The sequence below is a fragment of the Oncorhynchus mykiss genome, chromosome 4, assembly GCF_057628025.1.
Source record: "Oncorhynchus mykiss isolate SJ-2025 chromosome 4, ASM5762802v1, whole genome shotgun sequence".
Classification (NCBI taxonomy): Eukaryota; Metazoa; Chordata; class Actinopteri; order Salmoniformes; family Salmonidae; genus Oncorhynchus; species Oncorhynchus mykiss.
The window spans coordinates 37,455,425-37,474,056 of record NC_143025.1 but is presented as its reverse complement, the minus strand read 5'-3'; the positions used below and the strand labels follow the sequence as shown (position 1 = coordinate 37,474,056).

General features: G+C 45.0%; 1 protein-coding gene across 2 annotated transcripts in view; it reads left to right on the top strand.

Annotated features, from left to right (window-relative positions):
* Positions 1-18,632, top strand: part of phactr1 (phosphatase and actin regulator 1) — an 82,988-nt gene that overhangs the window by 55,237 nt on the left and 9,119 nt on the right. Inside the window, exons 1-4 of one of the 2 annotated variants that reach the window (XM_021599613.3) lie at positions 12,717-13,402; positions 14,758-14,922; positions 18,176-18,256; positions 18,465-18,590. In XM_021599613.3, the coding sequence (XP_021455288.3) occupies positions 13,111-13,402; positions 14,758-14,922; positions 18,176-18,256; positions 18,465-18,590 (664 nt within the window). In that variant the 5' untranslated portion in view covers positions 12,717-13,110. Of the gene's footprint in view, positions 1-12,716; positions 13,403-14,757; positions 14,923-18,175; positions 18,257-18,464; positions 18,591-18,632 lie in introns of those variants that run through there. The other variant, XM_021599614.3, reaches the window with a different exon arrangement.

Here is an 18,632-nt window from a genome sequence, read left to right as displayed (position 1 = left end):
ATAAATAGTTAAATAAAGTCCACCTGTGCGCAATCTAAGTGTCACGTGATCTGTCACATGATCTCAGTAGCTCTACACATGTTCTGAATGGCCCCAGAGTCTGCAACACCACTAAGCAAGCGGCACCATGAAGACCAAGGAGCTTTCCAAACAGATCAGGGACAGAGTTGTGGAGAAATACAGATCAGGGTTGGGTTATAAAAAAAACATCCAAAACTTTGAACATCCCACGGAGCACCATTAAATCTATTATTAAAAAATGGAAAGAATATGTCAACACAGCAAACCTGCCAGGTTCACCAAAACTCACGGACCAGGCAAGGAGGGCATTAATCAGAGAGGCAACAAAGAGACCAAAGATAACCCTGAAGGAGCTACAAAGCTCCGCAGAGGAGATTGGAGTATCTGTCCAGGGGACCACTTTAAGCCGAACACTCCACAGAGCTGGGCTTTACGGAAGAGTGGCTAGAAAAAAGTCATTGCTTTAAAGAAAAAAATAAGCAAACACGTTTGGTGTTCGCAAAAAGGCATGTGGAAGACTCCCCAAACATATGGAAGAAGGTACTCTGGTTAGATGAGACTAAAATGTAGCTTTTTGGCCATCAAGGAAAACGCTATGTTTGGCGCAAACCCAACGCCTCTCACCGAGAGAGGAACACCATCCCCACAGTGAAGCATGGTGGTGGCAGCATCATGCTGTGTGGATGTTTTTCATCAGCAGGGACTGGGGAACTTGTCAGAATTGAAGGAATGATGGATGGTGCTAAATACAGGGAAATTCTTGAGGGAATCCTGTTTCAGTCTTCAAGAGATTTGAGACTGGCACGTGTGTTTGTCTTGTCCCATGTAAATAGTCTGTTATCTGTTTTTTTTTTCATATATATTTTAATCTCACTTTCCATCTACGAACTAACTATACTTTCCTGCAACCCGCCTCACCCAATGTGATACGGATCTGCTATTTTTATACCTTATAACTGGAACCTTCATCAGAAGCTAGCCAGCTAACTAGCTACTAGCTATTAATCATTGTTAGCCACTGCTAGCGGTCTTCAACCTTTAGCCCGGACACCAGCCAGCTTTAGCTTGGACAATACCTGCCAGTCTGCACAGCGCGATATCAACCCAGAGCTTATCGGACTGCTTTTCTCTACCACATCACTGGATTCCTGCCGCAAGCTCTGGACCATTACACCAAATCATCGCAGCTAGCTAGCTGCAACCGAGTGGCTATTGTTGGCTAACGCCTCTGTCCCGAAGCAAGCACCAGTTGGCCTTGAGCTAGCCTCGAGCTAGGCCCATCTTCCGGCTAGCCGACGAAGTATACCAGCTAATTCTTGGGCTACAATACCTCTTGCCAATTGGCCTGGACCCTTTATTGTCGATGCGGTGCCCCGCCGATCCATCATGACTGGTCTGCCGACCGTAATCGTCCGGTGTGGTTTCAACAGGCTTTCCCATTGCGATGTTGCCGAAAACCCATCTGCTAGCCCCGGTCCACTAACTTTCTGAACGCTGTGTCTCCCGCTCATCTAGCGTAGTAGCGACTACCGATCGCCTCCCTGAGTCACCTATTGCTGCTCATTGGGCCCTATGATCACTCGGCTACACAGCTGATGCATGCTGGACTGTTCACTGACACGGTATCTCATTTTGTTTATCTGTCGGCCCCAGCCTCGAACTCAGGTCCTGTGTGTACCTAACTGACCCTCTCTGCCCATTCATTGCTATTTACCGTTGTTGTCTTAGCTCTCCCAATCAACACCTGTGACTGGTTTATGCCTTTATTGAATGTCAATATGCCTTGTCTACTGCTGTCTTGGCTAGTTCTTATTGTTTAATTTCACTGTAGAACCCCCAGTCCCGCTCAACATGCCTTAGATAGCTCTTTTGTCCCCCATACATGCGGAGACCTCACCTGGTATAACTGATGCCTCCAGAGACGCAACCTCTCTCATCGTCACTCAACGCCTAGGTTTTTCTCCACTGTACTCACATCCTACCATACCCTTGTCTGTACATTATGCCCTGAATCTATTCTACCACGCGCAGAAATCTGCTCCTTTTATTCTCTTTTCCCAACGCACTAGACGGCCAGTACTTATAGCCTTTAGCCGTACCCTCATCCTACTCATCCTCTGTTCCTCTGATGATGTAAAGGTTAACCCAGGCCCGGTAGCCCCCAGTACTACACCTGTTCCCCAGGCGCTCTCATTTGTTGACTTCTGTAACCGTAAAAGCCTTGGTTTTATGCATGTTAACATCAGAAGCCTCCTCCCTAAGTGTGTTTTATTCACTGCCTGAGCACACCCCGCCAACCCTGATGTCCTAGCCGTGTCTGAATCCTGGCATGGGAGGTCACCAAAAATTCTGAAATTTCCATCACCAACTACAACATTTTCCATCAAGATAGAGCTACCATAGGGGGTGGTGTTGCAATCTATTACAGAGAGAGCCTGCAGAGGTCATACTATCCAGATCTGTGCCCAAACAGTTTGAATTTCTACTTTTAAACATCCACCTTTCCAGAAATAAGTCTCTCACTGTTGCCGCTTGTTATATACCCCCCTCAGACCCCAGCTGTGCCCTGGACACCATATGTGAATTGATTGCCCCCAATCTATCTTCAGAGTTCGTACTGTTAGGTGACCTAAACGGGGATATGCTTAGCACTCCGGCCGTCCTACAATCTAAGCTAGATGCCTTCAATCTCACACAAATGATCAAGGAACCTACCAGGTACAACCCTAAATCTGTAAACATGGGCACCCTCAAAGATATCATCCTGACCAACTTGCCCTCTAAATACACCTCTGATGTCTTCAACCAAGATCTCAGCGATCACTGCCTCATTGACTGCGTCCGTAATGGGTCCACGGTCCATCGACCATCCCTCATCACTGTCAAATGCGCCCTAAAACACTTCAGCGAGAGGGCCTTTCTAATCGACCTGGCCTGGGTATCCTGGAAGGATATTGACTTCATCCTGTCAGTAAAGGATGCCTGGTTGTTCTTTGAAAGTGCTTTCCTCACCATCTTAAATAAGCATGCCCCATTAAAAAATGTTTAAACTAAGAACAGATATATCCCTTGGTTCACTCCAGACTTGACTGCCCTTGACCAGCACAAAATCATCCTGTGGCGTACTGCATTAGCATCGAAAAGAAAATTGCATCCTTTAGCACTAATTCCAAAAAGTGTTGGGACACCGTAAAGTCCATGGAGAATAAGAGCACCTCCTCCCAGCTGTCCACTGCACTGAGGTTGTCACCACCGATAAATCTATGATAATCGAGAATTCCAACAAGCATTTTTCTACGACTGGCCATGCTTTCCACCTGGCTACCCCTTCCCCGGCCAACAGCTCTGCATCCCCCCGTAACGACTTGCACTAGCCCCCCTCCTCCTGCTTCTCCATCCAAATCCAGATAGCTGGTGATAGCTGAAAGAGTTGTAAAATCTGGACCCCTACAAATCAGCTAGACATTCTGGTCCCTTTCTTTCTAAAATGATCCGCCAAAATTGTTGCAACCCCAATTACTTTTTCGATTATAATCACAGCCGCGTATATTCCCCCCCAATGCAGACACATCGATGGCCCTGAACAAACTTTATTTCAATCAATCAATCAAATTTATTTTATATAGCCCTTCGTACATCAGCTGATATCTCAAAGTGCTGTACAGAAACCCAGCCTAAAACCCCAAACAGCAAGCAATGCAGGTGAAGAAGCACGGTGGCTAGGAAAAACTCCCTAGAAAGGCCAAAACCTAGGAAGAAACCTAGAGAGGAACCAGGCTATGTGGGGTGGCCAGTCCTCTTCTGGCTGTGCCGGGTGGAGATTATAACAAAACATGGTCAAGATGTTCAAATGTTCATAAATGACCAGCATGGTCGAATAATAATAAGGCAGAATAGTTGAAACTGGAGCAGCAGCACAGTCAGGTGGACTGGGGACAGCAAAGAGTCATCATGTCAGGTATTCCTGGGGCATGGTCCTAGGGCTCAGGTCCTCCGAGAGAGAGAAAGAGAGAAGGAGAGAATTAGAGAACGCACACTTAGATTCACACAGGACACCGAATAGGACAGGAGAAGTACTCCAGATATAACAAACTGACCCTAGCCCCCCGACACATAAACTACTGCAGCATAAATACTGGAGGCTGAGACAGGAGGGGTCAGGAGACACTGTGGCCCACTCCGAGGACACCCCCGGACAGGGCCAAACAGGAAGGATATAACCCCAGCCACTTTGCCAAAGCACAGCCCCCACACCACTAGAGGGATATCTTCAACCACCAACTTACCATCCTGAGACAAGGCTGAGTATAGCCCACAAAGACCTCCGCCACGGCACAACTTAAGGGGGGGGGGGGGGGGCGCCAACCCAGACAGGATGACCACATCAGTGACTCAACCCACTCAGGTGACGCACCTCCTCCAGGGACGGCATGAGAGAGCCCCAGTAAAGCCAGTGACTCAGCCCCTGTAATAGGGTTAGAGGCAGAGAATCCCAGTGGAAAGAGGGGAACCGGCCAGGCAGAGACAGCAAGGGTGGTTCGTTGCTCCAGAGTCTTTCCGTTCACCCTCCCACTCCTGGGCCAGACTACACTCAATCAAATGACCCACTGAAGAGATGAGTCTTCAGTAGAGACTTAAAGGTTGAGACCAAGTTTGCGTCTCTGACATGGGTAGGCAGACCGTTCCATAAAAATGGAGCTCTATAGGAGAAAGCCCTGCCTCCAGCTGTTTGCTTAAAAATTCTAGGGACAATTAGGAGGCCTGCGTCTTGTGACCGTAGCGTACGTGTAGGTATGTACGGCAGGACCAAATCAGAGAGATAGATAGGAGCAAGCCCATGTAATGCTTTGTAGGTTAGCAGTAAAACCTTGAAATCAGCCCTTGCTTTGACAGGAAGCCAGTGTAGAGAGGCTAGCACTGGAGTAATATGATCAAATTTTTTGGTTCTAGTCAGGATTCTAGCAGCCGTATTTAGCACTAACTGAAGTTTATTTAGTGCTTTATCCGGGTAGCCGGAAAGTAGAGCATTGCAGTAGTCTAACCTGGAAGTGACAAAAGCATGGATTAATTTTTCTGCATCATTTTTGGACAGAAAGTTCCTGATTTTTGCAATGTTACGTAGATGGAAAAAAGCTGTCCTTGAAATGGTCTTGATATGTTCTTCAAAAGAGAGATCAGGGTCCAGAGTAACGCCGAGGTCCTTCACAGTTTTATTTGAGACGACTGTACAACCATTAAGATTAATTGTCAGATTCAACAGAAGATCTCTTTGTTTCTTGGGACCTAGAACAAGCATCTCTGTTTTGTCCGAGTTTAAAAGTAGAAAGTTTGCAGCCATCCACTTCCTTATGTCTGAAACACATTCTTCTAGCAAGGGCAATTTTGGGGCTTCACCATGTTTAATTGAAATGTACAGCTGTGTGTCATCCGCATAGCAGTGAAAGTTAACATTATGTTTTCGAATAACATCCCCAAGAGGTAAAATATATAGTGAAAACAATAGTGGTCCTAAAACAGAACCTTGAGGAACACCGAAATTTACAGTTGATTTGTCAGAGGACAGACCATTCACAGAGACAAACTGATATCTATCCGACAGATAAGATCTAAACCAGGCCAGAACTTGTCCGTGTAGACCAATTTGGGTTTCCAATCTCTCCAAAAGAATGTGGTGATCGATGGTATCAAAAGCAGCACTAAGGTCTAGGAGCACGAGGACAGATGCAGAGCCTCGGTCCGATGCCATTAAAATGTCATTTACCACCTTCACAAGTGCCGTCTCAGTGCTATGATGGGGTCTAAAACCAGACTGAAGCATTTCGTATACATTGTTTGTCTTCAGGAAGGCAGTGAGTTGTTGCGCAACAGCCTTTTCTAAAATTTTTGAGAGGAATGGAAGATTCGATATAGGCCGATAGTTTTTTATATTTTCTGGGTCAAGGTTTGGCTTTTTCAAGAGAGGCTTTATTACTGCCACTTTTAGTGAGTTTGGTACACATCCGGTGGATAGAGAGCCGTTTATTATGTTCAACATAGGAGGGCCAAGCACAGGAAGCAGCTCTTTCAGTAGTTTAGTTGGAATAGGGTCCAGTATGCAGCTTGAAGGTTTAGAGGCCATGATTATTTTCATCATTGTGTCAAGAGATATAGTACTAAAACACTTGAGTGTCTCTCTTGATCCTAGGTCCTGGCAGAGTTGTGCAGACTCAGGACAACTGAGCTTTGAAGGAATACGCAGATTTAAGGAAGAGTCCGTAATTTGCTTTCTAATAATCATAATCTTTTCCTCAAAGAAGTTCATGAATTTATCACTGCTAAAGTGAAAGTCATCCTCTCTTGGGGAATGCTGCTTTTTAGTTAGCTTTGCGACAGTATCAAAAAGGAATTTCGGATTGTTCTTATTTTCCTCAATTAAGTTAGAAAAATAGGATGATCGAGCAGCAGTAAGGGCTCTTCGGTACTGCACAGTACTGTCTTTCCAAGCTAGTCGGAAGACTTCCAGTTTGGTGTGGCGCCATTTCCGTTCCAATTTTCTGGAAGCTTGCTTCAGAGCTCGGGTATTTTCTGTGTACCAGGGAGCTAGTTTCTTATGAGAAATGTTTTTAGTTTTTAGGGGTGCAACTGCATCTAGGGTATTGCGCAAGGTTAAGTTGAGTTCCTCAGTTAGGTGGTTAACTGATTTTTGTCCTCTGGCGTCCTTGGGTAGGCAGAAGGAGTCTGGAAGGACATCAAGGAATCTTTGTGTTGTCTGTGAATTTATAGCACGACTTTTGATGATCCTTGGTTGGGGTCTGAGCAGATTATTTGTTGCAATTGCAAACGTAATAAAATGGTGGTCCGATAGTCCAGGATTATGAGGAAAAACATTAAGATCCACAACATTTATTCCATGGGACAAAACTAGGTCCAGCGTATGACTGTGACAGTGAGTGGGTCCAGAGACATGTTGGACAAAACCCACTGAGTCGATGATGGCTCCGAAAGCCTTTTGGAGTGGGTCTGTGGACTTTTCCATGTGAATATTAAAGTCACCAAAGATTAGAATATTATCCGCTATGACTACAAGGTCCGATAGGAATTCAGGGAACTCAGTGAGGAACGCTGTATATGGCCCAGGAGGCCTGTAAACAGTAGCTATAAAAAGTGATTGAGTAGGCTGCATAGATTTCATGACTAGAAGCTCAAAAGACGAAAACGTCATTTTTTTTTTTGTAAATTGAAATTTGCTATCGTAAATGTTAGCAACACCTCCGCCTTTGCGGGATGCACGGGGGATATGGTCACTAGTGTAGCCAGGAGGTGAGGCCTCATTTAACACAGTAAATTCATCAGGCTTAAGCCATGTTTCAGTCAGGCCAATCACATCAAGATTATGATCAGTGATTAGTTCATTGACTATAATTGCCTTTGAAGTAAGGGATCTAACATTAAGTAGCCCTATTTTGAGATGTGAGGTATCATGATCTCTTTCAATAATGACAGGAATGGAGGTGGTCTTTATCCTAGTGAGATTGCTAAGGCGAACACCGCCATGTTTAGTTTTGCCCAACCTAGGTCGAGGCACAGACACGGTCTCAATGGTGATAGCTGAGCTGACTACACTGACTGTGCTAGTGGCAGACTCCACTATGCTGGCAGGCTGGCTAACAGCCTGCTGCCTGGCCTGCACCCTATTTCATTGTGGAGCTAGAGGAGTTAGAGCCCTGTCTATGTTGGTAGATAAAATGAGAGCACCCCTCCAGCTAGGATGGAGTCCGTCACTCCTCAGCAGGTCAGGCTTGGTCCTGTTTGTGGGTGAGTCCCAGAAAGAGGGCCAATTATCTACAAATTCTATCTTTTGGGAGGGGCAGAAAACAGTTTTCAACCAGCGATTGAGTTGTGAGACTCTGCTGTAGAGCTCATCACTCCCCCTAACTGGGAGGGGGCCAGAGACAATTACTCGATGCCGACACATCTTTCTAGCTGATTTACACGCAGAAGTTATGTTGCGCTTGGTGATCTCTGACTGTTTCATCCTAACATCGTTGGTGCCGACGTGGATAACAATATCTCTATACTCTCTACACTCGCCAGTTTTAGCTTTAGCCAGCACCATCTTCAGATTAGCCTTAACGTCGGTAGCCCTGCCCCCCGGTAAACAGTGTATGATCGCTGGATGATTCTCAAGTCTAATACTGCGGGTAATGGAGTCGCCAATGACTAGAGTTTTCAATTTGTCAGAGCTAATGGTGGGAAGCTTCGGCGTCTCAGACCCCGTAACGGGAGGAGTAGAGACCAGAGAAGACTCGGCCTCTGACTCCGACCCGCTGCTTAATGGGGAAAACCGGTTGAAAGTTTCTGTCGGCTGAATGAGCGACACCGGTTGAGCGTTCCTACAGCATTTCCTTCCAGAAACCGTGAGAAAGTTGTCCGGCTGCGGGGACTGTGCCAGGGGATTTATACTACTATCTGTACTTACTGGTGGCACAGACGCTGTTTCATCCTTTCCTACACTGAAATTACCCTTGCCTAGCGATTGCGTCTGAAGCTGGGCTTGTAGCCGTAAGGCGAGTACAGCGACTGCAATTAGAAGGCATCATGTTAATGTTACTACTTAGCTTCGGCTGTTGGAGGTCCTGACGAATCGTGTCCAGATAAAGCGTCCGGAGTGAAAAAGTTGAGTAGGAAAAAACAAAAATAAACGGTAATTAAAAAGTAAAAACCGTAAATTTGTCAGGTAGCAAAACAGGTTGGCAACAAAACGCGGAGATTTGACTCTATGTGAACTGGAAACCACATATCCTGAGGTTACATTCATTGTAGCTGGGGATTTTTACATTTTTTAACAAGGCTAATCTGAAAACAAGACTCCCTAAATTCTATCAGCATATCGATTGTGCTACCAGGGCTGGTAAAACCCTGAATCATTGTTATTCTAACTTCCGCGACGCATATAAGGCCCTCCCCCACCCTCCTTACGGAAAAGCTGACCACGACTCCATTTTGTTGCTTCCGGCCTATAGACAGAGAATAAACAGGAAGCTCCCATGCTCAGGTCTGTTCAACGCTGATCTGACCAATCTGATTCCACGCTTCAAGATTGCTTTGATCACGTGGATTGGGATATGTTCCGCATTGCGTCAAACCACAACATTGATGAATACGCTGATTCGGTGAGCGAGAGTAACTATTAAAACCTTCCCAAACTGAAAGCGCGAACCATTGCTTTTAACCAGGGCAAGGTGACCGGAAACATGACCGAATACAAACAGTATAGCTATTCCCTCCGCAGGGCAATCAAACAAGCTAAGCGTCAGTATAGAGACAAAGTAGAGTCGCAATTAAATGGCTCAGACACAAGAGGTATGTGGCAGGGTCTACAATCAATCACAGATTACAAAAAGAAAACCAGCCTCATCGCGGACCAGGATGTCTTGCTCCCAGAGAGACTAAATAACTTCTTTGCTCGCTTTGAGGACAATACAGTGCCACTGACACGGCCCGCCACCAAAACCTGCGGACTCTCCTTCACTGCAGCCGACGTGAGTCAAATTTTTAAATGTGTTAACCCTCGCAAGGCTGCAGGTCCAGACGGCATCCCCAGCTGCGCCCTCAGAGCATGCGCAGACCAGGTGGCTGGTGTGTTTACGGACATATTCAATCCATCTTTATCCCAGTCTGCTGTTCCCACATGCTTCAAGAAGGCCAACATTGTTCCTGTTCCCAAGAAAGCTAAGGTAACTGAGCTAAATGACTACCACCCCGTAGCACTCATTTCCGTCATCATGAAGTGCTTTGAGAGACTAGTCAAGGACTATATCACCTCCAACCTACCTGACACCCTAGACCCACTCCAATTTGCTTACCGCCCCAATTGGTCCACAGACGACGCAATCGCAACCACACTTCACACTGCCCTAACCCATCTGGACAAGAGGACTACCTATGTGAGAATGCTGTTCATCGACTACAGCTCAGCATTTAACAACATAGTACCCTCCAAACTCATCTTCTAGTTCGAGACCCTGGGTCTCGACCCGCCCTGTGCAACTAGGTACTGGACTTCCTGACGGGCCGCCCTCAGGTGGTGAGGGTAGGTGACAACATTTCCACCCCGCTGATCCTCAACACTGGGGCCCCACAAGGGTGCGTTCTGAGTCCTCTCCTGTACTCCCTGTTCACCCACGACTGCGTGGCCATGCACGCCTCCAACTCAGTCATAAAGTTTGCAGACGACACCATAGTGGTAGGCTTGATTACCAACAACGATGAGACGGCCTACAGGGAGGAGGTGTGGGCCCTCGGAGTGTAGTGTCAGGAAAATAACCTCACACTCAACAAAACAAAGGAGATGATCGTGGACTTCAGGAAACAGCAGAAGGAGCACCCCCCTATCCACATTGACGGGACAGTAGTGAAGAGGGTAGTAAGTTTTAAGTTCCTCAGCGCACACATCACGGACAAACCAAATTGGTCCACACACACAGACAGCGTTGTGAAGAAGGCGCAGCAGCGCCTCTTCAACCTCAGGAGGCTGAAGAAATTTGGCTTGTCACCAAAAGCACTCACAAACTTTTACAGATGCACAACCAAGAGCATCCTGTCGGGCTGTATCACCGCCTGGTACGGCAACTGCTCCGCCCACAACCGTAAGGCTCTCCAGAGGGTAGTGAGGTCTGCACAACGCAACTTCTGGAGAGAGTTTGCTGCACTGAAAGTAAAGGGGCTGAATAATTTTGCACGCCCAATTTTTCTGTTTTTGATTTGTTAAAAAAGTTTGAAATATCCAATAAATGTCGTTCCACTTCATGATTGTGTCCCACTTGTTGTTGATTCTTCAAAAAAAAATACAGTTTTATATCTTTATGTTTGAAGCCTGAAATGTGGCAAAAGGTCGCAAAGTTCAAGGGGGCCGAATACTTTCGCAAGGCACTGTATATCAATGATGTCGCTCTTGCTGCTGGTGATTCTCTGATCCACCTCTATGCAGACGACACCATTCTGTATACATCTGGCCCTTCTTTGGACACTGTGTTAACAAACCTCCAACCGAGCTTCAATGCCATACAACACTTCTTCCGTGGCCTCCAGCTGCTCTTAAATGCTAATAAAACTAAATGCATGCTCTTCAACCGATCGCTGCCCGCACCCGCCCGCCCGACTAGCATCACTACCCTGGACGGTTCTGACTGAGAATATGTGGACAACTGCAAATACCTAGGTGTCTGGTTAGACTGTAAACTCTCCTTCCAGACTCACATTAAGCATCTCCAATCCAAAATTAAATATAGAATCGGCCATCTATTTCTCAACAAAGCCTCCTTCACTCATGCTGCCAAACATACCCTCATAAAACGGACTATCCTACTGATCTTTGACTTCGGTGCTGTCATTTACAAAATAGCTTCCAACACTCTACTCAGCTCATTGGATGTAGTCTATCACAGTTCCTTTCTGTTTTGTCACCAAATCTCCATATACTACCCACCACTGCGACCTGTATGCCCTTGTTGGCTGGCCCTCGCCACATATTTGTCGCCAAACCCACTGGCTCCATGTCATCTATAAGTCTTTGCTAGGTAAAGCCCCACATTCTAAGCTCACTGGTCTCCATAGCAACACCCACCCGTAGCACGCGCTCCAGCAGGTATATTTCACTGGTCATCCCCAAAGCCAACATCTCCTTTGGCTGCCTTTCCTTCCAGTTCTCTGCTGCCAATGACTGGAACGAATTGCAAAAATCACTGAAGCTGGAGACTTATATCTCCCTCACTAACTTTAAGCATCAGCTGTCAGAGCAGCTTACCGGTCACTGCACCTGTACACAGCCCACCCGACAACCTCATCCCCATATTGGTATTTATGTTTTTGCTCCTTTGTACCCCAGCTACTGTGATTGTTTGGTTGCGGGACAAAGGGCCAAATTGTGGTACTGTCCCACACAATCCGGGACATGTGTTCACCGGAGTTTCCATACCAGGCGGTGATGTAGCCAGACAGAATGCACCCCCACCCCCACACACACACACTGAGCAGTGATAATCCCCACTCCACTGTAAGTGTGGAGCTGTGATAGCAGTACTGCATGCTGGGAAGGCGACATGCCTGGAGGAGGGTTTTGAGATTTACATTAGCAAACGCACACACACGCACACACACAATCTCATTAGCTTGGCAGTATAGTATTTCTAGCTCCCTACTGGGCTGTAAAGCTATTTAGTGTGTGTGTGTGTGTGTGTGTGTGTGTGTGTGTGTGTGTGTGTGTGTGTGTGTGTGTGTGTGTGTGTGTGTGTGTGTGTGTGTGTGTGTGTGTGTGTGTGTGTGTGTGTGTGTGTGTGCGTGTTTGTTTGTTTGTTTAGGAGTAGAGGAATCTGGATAAACACTGGAAATGGAAAAACTGCTTCTTTGGCAGTTCAGGCCCCTGCACTAGTGTAGTGAATAGGCCTACAGTATGTGTTTGTGCAGTGAAAGATTGGGTGTAGGCCTATAGAATATATATGTTATGTTGATGGCTTTATAGGTATACCTCCACTGTTGTTCAGATGTTATTTAATATCAGGGTTTTTTGCGTTCATAGTGATGTTCATATTAAGTATTGTGTGTAGGCTGTAGCAACAGAATAAAGTCAGTTCTCCGTAGTGGGTGGAGATTAAATAGACGGTCAGCACGCCCATACAGTTGAGAGGCAGTTTCAAATGTCATGACGTAGGGGATTCATAAACAGGGATTGGACCATAAAATTAGGAATTAGAATACGAAATAATTAATTTCAAACTATATAAGTAATTTAAGGCAAACAAACTAAATAAGTAATTTAATAGGATCTCTATGGATTGGACCCGTAAAGAAATGGAAAATAACATTGAATTACTGGATATGAACAGAACATAGCCATGTAGCTACATACAGATGGACAAATCTCGCAGCCCTAACTCTGACGTCGTTGGCCCCCGTGCGCAAAAGGATTGGCCGAATTGGACAGCGACTATCTTAGGTCTGCTGCGCTAGAGCAGAAGGGAGAGGCCGTTTCAAACTCCCCTGCCTCCATCTCTGAGAGCTAGAGGGAATCAGGATCAGCGGGTCCACCCCACAGCCGTTCATTGCCTAACCATGGCGGGTCCTGCAAACGCCGGTATGAGCCCCTGGTACTCCTCTGGATCTAGTAACGACGCTCTCTCCCCACTCCCAGCCCTTACCGAGGAGAAGCCGCGGAAGAGGAGAGCATTTTGCCTGCCTCGGATGAAGTCCAAGAACCGCAACGACAGTGGCAAGCAACAGCAGCAGCTACCGCAGCAACCCGTGGCAAACAACAACAACAATATGCCTTTCATAATCCACTGCCAGATCGGGAAGGAGATCAAGCACATATGCAGCAACTGCCGTGGCGCTGACCCTCAGGACGGTGAGTGGAGGGAGAATAGTGTTGAGGTTTTCACAGCAGCAGCAAGAGGGAGATGTTTTGATCTCCATTTCATGTTGGCGCCGCTCCTCCAAATCGACCGCTCCCTTGACTTGCACACTGCTTGTAAAAATATGCCCCATCGCGGGCAGTTTTTCTTGATGGACGGGGCTGCTGAGACTTTTCCCAATCCTAATAGCACAACTCGGAGTCAGAATATTTATGTGGCTGTATGAGTGTATTGGTTGTTTTTGATACGTTATTGGATGTAGGCTATAGCATTTTAATAGTCTGTTTATACTTCTGCTGGGTTTTTACATGTATGCTGTTACTATTCTAACATGCAACAATGTATCCACTCCGCGTGACGCAATTCTACTGTATCATCAAAGCAGACAGACAGCACCACTTTGAATAGTTCACTGAGATTGTACTTTGTAGGCTATACAAACACAGGGCACATTGATTCACCAAGATAACAGACATGCTAGTCAACTGAAATAATGTTGATATGTGGTTTTATCAAGTAGCCCCAATCCGGAATATCCATAGTGATTGAGAAGGATCTAGAATCACCTATAACTGCAGATAAGATAAAGTAGTAGGTTGCTACTGTACTGTGACCCACCCTCCTATATCCCTGCCAGAAGCTATTCCAGCGGATGGATTCGTTTTTCCTTCTCTCCTATTATACACAGTATGACCAGATTCACTCAATGTGCACATATCACTAAGAACACTCACACCTTCATCATGATGTGGTGCGAATGTGAGGTCAGGGGGCAGTGCCATAAAGGCATATAACACTCACTTACACACTCTTACTGCTTGTGCAGACTAAGAGGTGAGCTGTGTGTGTGCGTGTGTGTGTGTGTACGCGTGTGTGTGTGTGTGTGTGTAAGAGCGAGACAGTCAGTATTTTTATTTGAATTTGAACGAGAACAAAAATTGCAGCCTGTTGGGAGTTTAGAGGTGAGTGGAGTTTAGAGATGGAAAAATTGAGTAAGGACTCAACTGTATTTACTTTAGAACAGTCTGACGTCTCCCTTACACAGCAGAGATGGAGAGATGAGTGAAGAGAGATGAAAAAAAAAAAGAGAGATTGAGAAGTTTGAATGGCACCAAACTGGGCTGTGTATGTACATCATATTGAGAAAAATGTGAACCTCATCTGTAAACATTCCCTATTCATAATTTATTGTGTAATGATGTCTAATTCCATTGTGTCTTTATGTATTAATTACAATGATTCTTTCAATTGCTCCTCTGAGTTCCACATACTTTGAATCATATTGTTTTATGGATTATGTGACTGGTTTCTCTCCTCTTCTCTCCTCTTCTCTTCTCCTCTCTTCCAGTTGAGGAGGTGGAGCGAATAGCGGCGATGCGATCTGATTCGCTGGTCCCTGGCACACACACCCCTCCCATTCGGAGGCGGAGCAAGTTTGCCACCCTAGGGCGTCTCTTCAAGCCGTGGAAATGGAGGAAGAAGAAGAGCGAGAAGTTCAAGCAGACATCTTCTGGTGAGAACCATATCTAACCTTTAACCCTAAGCCCTAAACCAGGGGGATCAAACTCATTCCATGGAGGGCCTAGTGTTTGCTGGTTTTTGTTTTTTCCTTTCAGTTAAGACCTAGACAACCAGGTGAGGGGAGTTCCTTCCTAATCAGTGACCTTAATTCACCAATCAAGTCTAAGGGAGGAGCGAAAACACGCAGACACTCTGCCCCCCGTGGAATGAGTTTGGCACGTTCCCTAAACCCTAACCCCGAAGCCCTAGGCCTTGCTTTCTACCTCTCCCCTAACCCTAAAATCTACCGCCCTAAGATCTAACCACTTAGATTTATCTATTTACCTCTCTGCTTGCCCCTTAAGCACTCCCCCTGCCCCACAGTAGCCGCACTCTTATGTCCTAAAGCTACAACCTTCAGTTGTGGAATAGATCACGGTCTCACCAGCTCACCCCCTAGCAGGAACAGTACGACTCCATTATGTTGACAAATGTAGGTACTATGAGGCACGAGGCAGAAGGCAGTGCTAGGTGGCTATATGCTACAGTATATGATGGGCAGCTAGGGGCTGTACTGGTTGATGGTTATATTATGTAACGGGATCAGCAGTTATAGCACATAGGTTCCATGAAGCATGAGAGCCAGGTGCATGGTGTATGCTAGTTATATTATGGTTATGTAACAGGGGATCAGCATGAATGCTGTAGGTCAGCTGCAGCTGTATATTATCGCCAACCGGATCAGTGGGGCCAACGATAACACAGGAGACTGGAGCTATGTCCAGGCTCTTCTTTAAAGTTTAAACAGTGGTATTATTACATTGTGTGCGTGTGTGTGTGTGTGTGTATGTGCGCGTGTGTGCATGTTAGACATCAGCAAGACCAGACAGACTCGAGCATAATTGTCCCCTTAAGCCTTTTTATAAATGATTTGAAATAAAAAAAATACCAAATACTGCTACAGAAAATTTACACAAGATCAGTCTTGTTCATCAAAAATGTAGAGAACAGCTGTGAAAGTGTTGACTGAAAATTCCCTGCAGATTCAGTTTGATGGCAGATACTGGAGTTCTTGCTAACAATGTCACTTGAATTGAATAATGATCCAAAATTGAATAAGATATCTAATATAATGTTATACCATTGTTATGGTATAATATCTACACTGTAAAACATTTAATGTAATTTTTACAGTAAATTACTGGCAACACAGTAGCCAGTAGGTTACTGTAAATATACAGTACTGGCAGCACAGAAGTCAGTAAATTACTGTAGATTTACAGGACCTTTACTGAAACACACATTTACAGCATATTACTGTAACACCTGACTAGAGCAACGTGCTCTATTTGTATAATTGACATTGCATTACTGTAAGCACAGTGGTTAGTAAACTGTTAGATTTACAGTGCAGGCAGCTAGTGCCAAACAAGGCCAAAATTGATCAAAATAAAAATAGTTTGAAGGTGGACCTCATTAGAATAATACCCAGCAGTGTGCTTTTCAAGTGTTCATTTTTTTTTTAACATTTACATTTTGGTCATTTAGCAGACGCTCTTGCCCAGAGTGACTTACAGTCAGTGTACTTCCAGCATTGGGGAACACATCTATTTCTATGGGCACAAGCACTGTTCGTGACACAAACTGTTCACACCCCTCTTGTTGGCGGAGAGAAAATGTTACAGGTTTAAAGCTTATTTCCTGACATTCTACACTTTTTGTAATGGGGTGCAGAGATTTTTTTTTTTTAATTTTTAAAGATAATTTTCTTAAAATGGTCTAATGTGTATTCATGTAATTTTTGAGTGACTCAAACATTACAACAAAATATATGGGCTTAAAAACATTGGGCTAGTTGATCTGGACATTTCTGACAAGTTATGACTGACATGACAAGTGGAAAGCGGATGATGCAATACCCAATTTTGAAATGGCACCTTGCGCATTCTACTATTACAACTTTCAAGAGTAAGTTGAAAGCCGGACTAAGTTCCCCACAGTTTGGGAACCACTGCACTAAACTAAAACAAACCTATCACAGTCATTGCAAGTAAAACATTTATGTAACAGTTACTGATAAAGTTGTTGTAGTTAAGGATACATTGGTCTTCAAAGTATTTTTGTAACAAGATGCATCAAAAGGTATCTTTTCCCATCTCTGGCTAGTGCAAAGTACTTTACTGTAATATTCACAGTAACTTGCCATGAGCTTCCTATAAGTTACTGTAGTATCAGAGCAATGAAGCAGAACAATACTGTAAAATTAGCCACTTGTAAAGAAAGTAAATGCTACTGTTATCATAATATTTGTATTTTACTGTAATTACATGGGATTGATGCAAGCAGGTTGGCTGCTAGGTGTTTGTATTTTACAGCATATAATGGATATTTCGTGTTTTAAATCACTTGCATTTCTAGAGGCCTAAACAGAGGCTTCTGAACTGGCCGTGATTACAAGGCATAACACCAGTAAAGGTTTAAGACTTGCTGCCGATCTGTCCCCTGTACACTTTAAATTGTTCAGGTACTACTAACACATATCAATTCATTTGGTACAGCATTCTCACTGACAGGGGCCTTAAATACAGCCTCTTACAAGGCACGGCTCAAAATATGTTCATGAGCCAGAAATTCTTTCGCCATCCACAACATTTTCCCACAATGCACCATAATTCACAGTATGCTGCTGTAAACATACAGCAAAACAGGTGCACAGTACTATATTGTACAATTTTACAGCAGTGTAGCGGAATGCCGTTGAGCCCCCTTAATGCATTGCTCTTTACTATACTGTAATATAGAACTGTACATTTATTGCAGTAAATTTACCAAAATGAATTACGGCATTATGGTTTGTTATGCAAGGTAGTCCACACACACACACACACACACACACACACACACACACACACCAGTGGGGCGCTGCCTTTCTAATCTCATGCTGCTCCCCCAGCTGTCGTTGCAGTTTATGCTTTTTTTCTGAACAGAATTATTATGGCATGTTAAAATAATGGCTTACATTTTGGCATAATTCAAACAGTCACACATATTCTCGCAGCCAATATACTGTATGTTGACTGTTACACTAACTGTGCAGTATTTTTTCACAGGATTCAGACAGAGACCAATGTATCAGAAAAAGAACGTGCCGATTCTGCTGGCCAGTTATAAGCACAGTGAAGTTGGTGATGAAGTAGAATAGAGTAGAATCCTGTACCATATGATGTCAGTTAATGTTGTTGTGATGTCATATCCTGTACCCTCAGTCCTGGAGAGGAAGATGTCGACCCGGCAGAGCAGAGAGGATCTGATCAAGAGAGGAGTGATGAAGGACATCTATGACAAAGGTGAGGGGTCAGAGGGAGAAGAGGGAAGTTAGAACGCAGAAGACTTTTGGCAAAACTGTTGTAGTTGTTCTTTGTTGCGTAATCAAAAATAATTTTTGCCGGAAACGACGTCAAGTCATACAGTCGGCATCACAGCATCCACATGGATTGACTCCAGGCCAGATATGTACTGTGAACATGTTATATATCTCTCTCTCTCTCTCTGCAGACGGGGCGGTAGTAATGAGAGGAGAGGAGGAGAAGATGGAGAACGGGAGGTCTCCAGCATTAGGAGGGTCTGATCCATCACCATGTGATGGAGCTGAGCTGATGGATGGAGCAGGGTCAGCCATAGGTACGTCTCAGGCCTTCTATCAACACACTCAAGCAATGGTTC